The 9,811-nt window shown below is 43.5% G+C and overlaps 1 protein-coding gene across 1 annotated transcript in view; it reads right to left on the reverse strand.

Annotated features, from left to right (window-relative positions):
* Positions 1-2,694: 2,694 nt before the first annotated feature.
* The window catches only part of IRF4 (interferon regulatory factor 4), a 25,695-nt gene continuing 18,578 nt past the window's right edge, over positions 2,695-9,811 (reverse strand). The window contains exons 8-9 of the mRNA XM_019521921.1: positions 6,192-6,304; positions 2,695-3,805 (exon numbers count right to left, since the gene is read on the reverse strand). Of these exons, the coding sequence (XP_019377466.1) occupies positions 3,659-3,805; positions 6,192-6,304 (260 nt within the window). The 3' untranslated portion in view covers positions 2,695-3,658. The remainder of the gene's footprint in view (positions 3,806-6,191; positions 6,305-9,811) is intronic.

The raw sequence follows: 9,811 nt of genomic DNA on the forward strand, positions 1-9,811 counted from the left end.
CAATGTAAGTGCTTTGCTAAATCAGGGCCCAAGTGCCATTAGCATAACAGCTCTGCTAACCTACCTACAGTAAGTCCTCATGAGGTTGGCTCTCATGACCCAGTGGGCATGTCTACACAAGATGCTACGTTGCTGTAGCTCATTGCCACAGCATCGGCAGGCACAAACCATGATGCCAACACTACTCCGCAGTACTGTCAGAAATTACCTGTGTGGCATCAGGGCTGCACAGTAACATCAATTACTGTGCAGTCCAGTGCACATGTACACGTGCCCACTGTATGCTTGGAAAGTACTTCACTTCCACAGCCATCATCAAATAAAACATGGAATAAGTTTTAGAAAACTACTTTATTATAATTTTTCATGATAGAATTGTGATTCCCTGCTTTTCTGGAATGTACCACATTACAAACATTTAGCTCAGTACAATTATCTTTTAGAAGAACATGACACTAAACTATGCTAAAAAATCTATGAACAGCAATGAACAACTATGAACTCTCCATACATGGAACGTTTCAGCGGCTGTATACACTTCCAGGGTTTCTTTATCCTTCTTTCTCCAAAACACATCAAATTGTCAGGCTGTGATCTTTACATACTGGATAGAACAATTTGAATGTTCCTGCCCCACCCCGTGCCAGAATGATTCAAACTAATCTGTTAATAGCTCATTACCATTCTTGTTCTCACATAAGACATAATTTGGCTTCTGACGACAGTCAGCTGTACTTCTATGGCAGCAAAGTTTGGAGTTACCAGCACTGATTTTATTTTTTTTTAATTTTCCAAAGGAAATTAGTATCAGCTTAAAAACAACAAGCTTAAGGAATTGGCCAGACGCTTCAATAACTTTCTAACCTGCAGTGATGCTGAAAACAGACTCTACCACTGGGGACTCCCTTTAAAAATCAGGGTTTTGTCATATTTGGTGTTATTTCAGTGGCCAAACCCATGGGGACTCTGATGGCTTAGGGACCAACTTAGGTTCCCAGAATGGATGCCACATGCAGTGGATCTGGCATGGGGGAGGGGAGAAGCTGGACATCCATGGGGTCGTTTGATACCCCTGCTTTAAGCCAACCCAGAAGTCATGAAATGCATTTCAAATAATGAACAGCATAAAAAAATCCAGAAAAATTTTTAGCAGTGGCAGCAGTAAGAAGAGGATAATATATCCCAAAAATAGCATGCATCTTTAAGATGTATAAATTTAAGTTCCCTAGAACATGAGTCTGCTGCTAGGCCAAATACATATCTTACCTGGCTAGATACACACACAAAGTACCTTTCCAACTGTGGATATGACTGTGTTCCAGCATAAGTAATACAGAATCACAGATTTTTAAGGCCAGAAAAGATCATTGTGATCAGCACTCCCCCATAAGTAAGCTACAAATCCCTTGAATACATGTTTTTCCCTTTTCAAAGCAAAAGGAGGGATAGATATTATCCAACACTGTTAAGCAATACGGTCCAAATTCTTCTCATTATTGGGCAAATGGCTCCCACAGATTTCTATACCAATGGGGGGGGAGCTGTAAGTACATACCCAAGGACAGAATCTGGACCTAAGTAAGAAATCTACTCTTTGAATATTTAACATATGCACCTTGGAAGTTAATACAAGGTGGCTCTCTTAACTCTAACATCTTTGAAGCATACCTGCTCAAATGAACTCTCCTCTAACATATACATATATACATTAGGGCTGTGCAAAATTTCACCGGCAGTTATGTTTCGACACTGTTTCAACTTGTTTTCAGCTCGAAACAGCAAGATCAAAATGAAACAGAGAGCTTTGAAACAGCCTCAGAATGAAATGAGGAAAGTTGAAACATTTTGAAATTTTTGAAACTTTTCAAAGCTCAAGCTGAGCTTGCCTGCAGGGAAACAGAAACTAAAGTCAGAGAGGGAGGGAGGAGAGGGGGAAGGACTGCTCTCACTATTGACTGTGTAGCTGGCCAGTGACTGTGATTCTTCCCTGAGGTCCCTTCCAATCCCAGTGCTCTGGGGGAGGGATGGAAAAACTGCATAAAAGGCAGCATTGTTTGAACTGCCCTGCTTTCTGCCTTGGTGTCAGTTGAGTGAGGACGCACCTTAACACACACACAGTGTCACCCACTTGTGTCACAAGTTTTGCCTGTCAGCAGCTAGGGGTGCAGGGCCCCAGATCCCAGACTCCTCCTGCACCTATCTCCTTGACAGCTGGCAGGCTTCGTGGCCTCAGCAGGGGCTAGCATGCCTGCAGTTTTCACCCTGCTGTGCCTTAACACACACAGTGTTACCCATGTCATGAGTTTTGCTTGTCAGCAGCTTGAGATGCAGTTTCCCCCATATCCCTGCACCTATCTCTTTGAAACTTGGCAGGCTTCATTGCCTCAGCAGGGGCTAGCATGCCTGCAGTTTTGACTCTGCTGTGGCTTAACATGACATGAGTTTTGCTTTCAAGATTTTGAGGTGCAGTTTCCCTGAAACCCCTCCACCTATCTCCCTGAAACTTGGCAGGCTTCATGCCCTCAGAAGAGGCTACCATTGCTGCAAGTTTCATCCAAATCAGGCCAGAAATGACAAAGTTATAGGCTGTTTTGAGCTTCCCCATCGTAGCCCATGGGTGAAACATCAAAACAGCGAAACTCTGTCAACGAAACAAAACAGAACAGCGGTTTCAAAGCAAAACAAAATTTGAAAAGAAACGGTGCCGTTTCGCACAACCCTAATATACATGTACAAAGACAAGCAAACTGTTATAAAAGTTTATAGCTATTTTCTCAAAAAACCTACTCTTCTCATGTTTAGAATCATGTCAGTAGTCATACCTGCAATACAAATAGCAAAAGGTTTTGTGAACTACAGACTCATAACACATAACTGTAAGCTTACCATCCTGACAACTGCTACCCTAGGTGTTTTAGTTCAAAAGCACACCGCCACCATTTTCTTTGGGCTGATGCGGATTTTGCCACTTATATAACTGCAAGTGTCACAGCTTTGGGTGCTTTTTAAAGCACCCAGCACCGCAGTGCTTACACATGTAAAAATGCCCCTAGATAGCAATCCAATAACAGCGATGAAATTCACTGTGAGGAGAAATGTCAGTTGATCATAAAAACAATCCCACTGATACATTTCATAGAAGAATATAGGAATAAAATTTCTACCCTGCTTATAAAGCTAAATTATTAACATTTATGCACATAACTATTCACCATATAACCTACAAATGCTACACCGAATGGGTACAGCCTTTTCTGTCCTAACTACAGCTTCATGCTGGGAATATTGCAAACACATTAGCCTTCCCTGAGATTTCCGATCACAAATAAATAACTGCAAATATCTTGTTGCAATCCCTGGATTTAAGCCTTAAGAAATTGTCCTCAAAACCATGAAGCATGTTTAAACAAATGTAAACATATCAATCAATGTGTCAGTTTTCAGGTATCCCCAGCAACAGCAGAATCTGTGAGATACATCATCATCCAAATGTTGAAGACCCAACTTTCATATTAGACAACATTGTCAGTGTAGCTGAGTTTCAGATCTTTAACCCTTTGTTTTTTCTGGAGAAATTCAGCTCCAAAATTTGATCCAGATGTGATCTTCCATTATGCACAATCTTTACACCGTTGTGAAAGTGCTCATTCTGCAACATTTATTCTTGAATAGAGGAATGGCTAATAGATCTGTGGTAATCCTCTGGACTAGTGACATGTTCTGGTATAGGTTCATAGCCTCTCAGAAAATGCCCACTGTTTTGTTGAGCAAAATAATACAGCTGCCTTGCAAACATTGGTTCAACCTTAACAACAGATAAAAAAAATTAATCAGACACATGATAAAATGACCCATGTCATTCATCTTAGCTAGTTGCTAGAAATTAACATGAGAAACGAGACAAACCCAGTTCTGTGTATGGAACTGGAAAGAAAATTTACTATACTCTCATTGAGCTCGCCTTTTAGATACAGCTGCAGATTTTTAAGCTTATTGGCACAAATATATCTGCACACGCTTTATATGTATATCTTCAAATAGCTGGTGCACAAACCATTCATTTCTGCAAAGCTAGCTAGTACATTCAATGCCTGATCTGTGAATCTATGCCCCCAGCAAGTATTTCCATGCCTAAATTAGGTACATCCAAACTCATGTGCACACTTCCACATGATTAACACCAACAATCTCTCCCTTACCCTCTGAGTCTACATCTATAAACTTAAAATGTTTATAGCTGTGGAGTCAGTAATGCTTTAGACACACTGCCAAAAAGTCAATCTTTCTAAATTTAATTCTACTGTGTTTGCAGTCATCCCATTCATATTAAGGTACATGTTAATTCTGTACCAGTTAAGAGGGCTGTTTGTGTACAACGCTTGTATACAACTCTCCTCCCCAGTCTCATCAGCACCAAGGGCCCTTAGCCTTAAATATTTAAATGCAAATGCCAGTATACAAAATCTTTGGGATCTACTTATAAATGAGATGGGGAAAGTTTGTTTTGAGACAGATTTTTCCCATAGGCCAGCCTGGCTCTCAGTCAGTGATCTGCTAGTCATTTAAACACGTTGATCTAAGGACGTCAAAACTTGGGGGGTTGGTGGGGGAGGAGTATAACATGTCCTCTCCAGATTTCAGCTTCTATCTGGAAGAGGAAAGGGGACTGGTGGCCCTTCCCTGCATTAACATTTGGGCTGATTGGTAAAGAAGGAAGGAGGCAGCTATGGCCTCCTGCTCGTAGGGGATACTCTCGCTGAGTGCTCCACCAAGCCTCAGCTTCCTCCCTCCCTGTTCTTCCACCAGCTCTGTAGAGTGCAGAACAGAGGGACCACAGCCAGACAGGAGCTGAGCTAACGCCAGAGAAGAGAATGAACAGCCAGTTCTGGCTGCCAGAGGGCACAAACTCACTAAAAGGTACTGAGGAAGTAGGCACAGAGGAGAGCCTTTAGGATGGGAGAACACGTTATCTCTAAGAAAGGGGCCCTGCAGGGAGACTAGAGAGCAGAATGCAGAAGGGAAGGAGGGAAAGATTGTGGGGGGGTGTTTTTTAGAGGCTTATGCAGAAACAAGAGGGAAGTTGTGAGCCTCAGAAAAGAGTGAAGAGTCTTGGCAACTTTGCTAACAAAACTACTCCACTGAGTTTTTGCCCTGATACTCCCCCGGCAACCCAGAGGTCCACATTAGAGTCTGACTGGAGGGTATCTGAAGGGGAGGAAAAGCTGACCAGGATTGGGAGATATTTTTTCAGATAGAAGATGTCTGGGAAAGAGAGCAAAACAACCTAGAAGCTGTAACTAGTCTTCTATGGGTATCAAAGGGAGACATGTAGTCAGGCAGAGAGCTACATAATTAGTTAAGGGAAAGCAATATTTGAAGATAATCTATCTGAAGCCCCTCATTTTAACAGCTGAATGACTTTTGGAAGTCTCCTGCCTTACACCGTGCACATTCCCTCCCTGGTGGAACTCAGGTTTTATAGGTCAGTGTGGAAAATAGCTGATTTTAGTTTCCACCAGTGCAGCTGCCTTGCTGCAGGGAACATATGCAAATGTGTGCAGTATAGGACAAATTGAGGATTAATAAAATAACTTCAAAATGTGAACCAAGAGCAACCCAAAGCAGTAAATTCTGCCAAGAGACCTAAACCAGTAGCTTCATGTGCATGCAAACTATCCTCAGAGGGCTGCCAACACTGTGGCCTGGCACTGACAAGTGCTTATCACCTTTTGTAGCAGGGCTGCCAAAAACTCTGGAGTGGTTTTAGATGAAAGCTAAGATTCTGGAGTACAATTATTCTGCTTTTTTCTGTTTCAGCAGCTACATCATTATATTATATTCAAGGCCATGCCTACTAGCATTGCATTTACCACATAATACAAGTCAAACTTCCATTTAGAACTAGTAATCATCCTACCATAGCTAGTAATCATCTGGAGAGCTCAAATCACTTGTCAACAAAGGCCAATGAATCAAAAAGAAGAGAAAGGATTTGACCAAGGTCACCCAGCTGACCACTGGTAGAGCTGGGGACTGAAACTAGGTCTTTCAAGTCCCAGTACTGTATCCTTTTGTACCTTCAGGGTTTAGTGCCTCTCTCCAAACTTAAGGATATGAGGCAGAGAAGGCTGCCTGGCAACTGCCCATCCCGTCATTTGAAACTAAAAAAAAAATGCATAAATCATACTTACATGGGCTGTAATAAGCTTCCTCTGCCTTTGTGGGTCTGGAAATTCCTCTCCAAAACACAGAGCAACCTGGAATCTTGGCAGTGGACGTCCATGGTGGGCAAAAGCTTGCAACTCTAAAGAAAGAATGAATACATTTAGAAAAATCCTTACCAGGAATGGCTGTGTCAGGATGGGGCCCTTGGCAGGAAGTAAAAGACCTCAGAGCAGAATAGCAAACTAAAGAAATGATGGGTGGGCACCAGAGAGTGGAGAAAGAGTAGAAGTGGTCTAGGAAGAGGGAAGGCAGGCTCAGAGAAAGGAGAGACAAAGAGGAGAGAGGCTGGAGACTCTGTCACAGATGATGGGCAAACATTAGCTAGGAACAGACAACTGAAAACCAGATTTTCTTCAGATTGTGGTAATACTGAGGCTTGGCTTAATATCAAGGCCTTCTGAAGCACTTCTGAGGACCCTTGAACTTGTCTATTTTGAGCTTTTCCCACTTCGGAAGGACCCACCAAAGTCTCACCAAAGTCCCATGCCAGTCCTTGAAAAACATGGCAGTGAAGTTGCCAAGGTGGGGTAGAACAGGAGGAGCTGTTGACTCTAACAGTAGTGCCATGTACTACTTTAGTAATCACAGTGTTTCAGCTTCAGTAACCAAAGTGGTCCAACTCACTTGACTTAAAGCAGGAAGCAGAATCTAACATAAACAGAGCTCAGTTGGCTCCAGTGTCTGGCCATTGCCCATTCCACAAGTCGCATAATTAGTTGGGACCCAATATGTTTTGGCGAGGTAGGTGAGCTGGTTTCCTTTCTCTTCTCCAACCAGAGCTAGGTTCCCTGATATCTCACACAATCTCTTCCTGTGGCTGTGCTTACACTACACTTCAGAGGTGTAACTGCAGCATATGCAGGCTCACCCATGTGAGTTTTAACTCCACTGCCAGAATGGGTGAAGATGCAGTCACATGGATTAGCAGCCTAGTATACAGGCAGCATCCATGGTGGGTTTCTGCAGTCCACAGAGGCACCTGTGCTGACCCCCTGCCTTCAGTGCCCAAGCTAGCTCTGTTATGCCTACACATTCTCCCACCTGCACCGTACCAGAAACAATAATAATGTTCTACACTGTCTTCTGTAGCCTTTCATTACCACAGAAGCCCCTTTCAAAAGGGAATCAATATTATTACAAGTAATATATTTGCAATGGAGCATGCTAAACAGCAGAGAGGAAGACAGTTAAGGCATTGAGTTAACACCTTGGATTCAAGGATTCAAGAGATGTGAATTCAGTTCTTGGTTCTGAGGCTGCCACACACTTCCAGAGGGTCCCTAAGCAAGTCACATAAACTGTCTGTGCCTAACTCACTCCATCTGTGAAACAACGATAACACTACTTCCTTTCTCCAACTGCTTTCATACACCCTCTGTTTGGTCAGCTCTGGCCTCATTATGCCTAGCTCCAATCAACATTTTCTGTTTCCAGAAACCCCTAAAAATGCTCCTAACCTTGTTGTTGTTGCCTTCAGGAACCTGTTATGTCCTACTACAACATAGCTTGAATAAGCATGTGGCAGTTATTCAGTGGGCGCATCTACATGAGAGGTTTACTGTATAATAGACTGATTAGCTGCACAGTAAATGTCACGTGACTACACGTGCACCCTATTAGGCTGGATCAAACTAATTTACGCCTCAGCAGGATGGTATTTGTAAATATAAGTACTATCCTGCTGCAGAGTAAAAAAAATCTGCAGTAGTGCACGTGTAGATGCTGCCCCAGCTGGCTGGGGCATGAAGGCCCTTCAGTGCACTGGCTGCCTGCTGGCTAGCCCCACACTGAAGCACCCTTGTGCCACAGCTTGCCCCTCTGCAGCACACTGAGCCAGGGGAGCAGCCCCAGATTGGCAGGCTGGCCCTCCAGGGCTCCTGCCAGCCAGGGCTGCTCCAGCCCAGCTCAGTGTACTGTGGTCCTGGGCACATATGCAATCGTTCCCGAATTTATTGCTTCACATTAATTACACATGTAGACGTGCCCAGTGAGTATAAACTTGGAAAGAGCATAGCCAAGAGATTTCTTGTTCTTCAGGATGATCAGTCCAAAGCTGCCTTCACTTAAATGTCATAAGACAGGGGAAGAAGGAGCTACTTGGTGCCAATCCAATTTCAGACCAATAAGTCCCAGTACTGCTATCAAGAAAGGACCTTATCTCCATCTCTGCTCCATCCCCCTACTTCTCCAGGGAATTTAACATGATCGCAGTGAGCACTGCCACATAAATATCCCAGGGAAGATGTAGGATACAGAGGGGAGTTGCTTCATGCCAGGTCTCTGTCTTAAGAAACAATCCTTGATGTGAAACTCTCCCTCATGCACAAACTCGAAGTGAGGTCCCCTAAATGTTTCTTCAAGTACTTTCCCTGGCTCCCTTTCATCTTGTAAGAGAAACTCAAGCTGCTTCTGATCTATAAGGTCTTCCATGCACCCCAGTCATACCAGCCTTCCTAAAATCCTTTTACACCTTCCTCTTACTGTTATCTGCCAGCCTCCCAGTTCTCTCCCCCTCTTGGTTTACTGTGTTCATGACTTAGGTCCCTCCAGAGCAACCCAAATGTTATTATAATTGATCTCCTCTGAATTATCTGTCTGTGTGGTGCAGTTTACTTAATATAAAGCCTCAGTCTTTTAGAGACCATATCCTGCACCTGCATTGTACCCTGTATATTACAGACCATAACCCAGGTCCCACCTCTTTCTCTTTGATTCCTTTGGACATGACATCTTTTAATAGAATTCTTCAATGCTTCTGTTCACAAAGACCCTCATTTTCTAAACAGTGCACATCCAAATCTGCACTGAATGTTGGGAGCTTGCTACAGGCATGACAAAACCACCTAAGCAGCTATGTATTTGCACATGCAAAACTCCAAATTGTGCACACAACTGCAATAGCAGAACCCAGGCTAAGCGGGCAATTGTGTACAAGCAGTGGCTCATGCATTTACGCATGTGCAGCTCAGGAAAATCCAGGATCTGGGGAACAAGAGGCTTCTAAAAAGAGAGACTGCAACACATGGGCTGCAGAACTCATAGTAAACCTACTGTGGCACCTGGGAAAGGGAAAGGGACTCACAAAAACAGCACCACGGACAGAAATACATTTCTTACAATCAGCATGCAAGAGAAGTTAAATTTCACCTGCATTCCACATTTGTCTTTAAATCCATATATGACCTACCAATTTTGCCAGAGTGATACACCAAAGCTTGGATGTCTGTGTATTTTAATGGTGGCAGTTCATTTTCTGGTGTTAAGTGCTACGCTATTTTGCAGGGAAACTTGTACAGGTCCCTGTGTCTGAAATGCTCTGACCTGATGGAAGACTAGGCCATTCTACAGCTCCAGAGTCTTCCTTTGGTTCAGCCCAGTCCTAAGAGAGGGACAACACTATTTGTGGCTGCTATAGTTGCACCCTTGTCCTCAATGGGAAATAATCTGTTCCAGCCACATTATGCGGAGCAGGCTACTCTCCTCACAGTGCCTGCTCTTGGAAAGTAGAGGCTAAGCCTCTAACCCTTGACTTCTGGGCCCTCCTTCCACTGTGCAGGAGAAGAAGGAGCTACCCTGTGGAGACTGT

This window comes from Gavialis gangeticus, unplaced genomic scaffold (genome assembly GCF_001723915.1).
Source record: "Gavialis gangeticus isolate Ggan-Ray unplaced genomic scaffold, GavGan_comp1, whole genome shotgun sequence".
Taxonomy (NCBI): domain Eukaryota; kingdom Metazoa; phylum Chordata; order Crocodylia; family Gavialidae; genus Gavialis; species Gavialis gangeticus.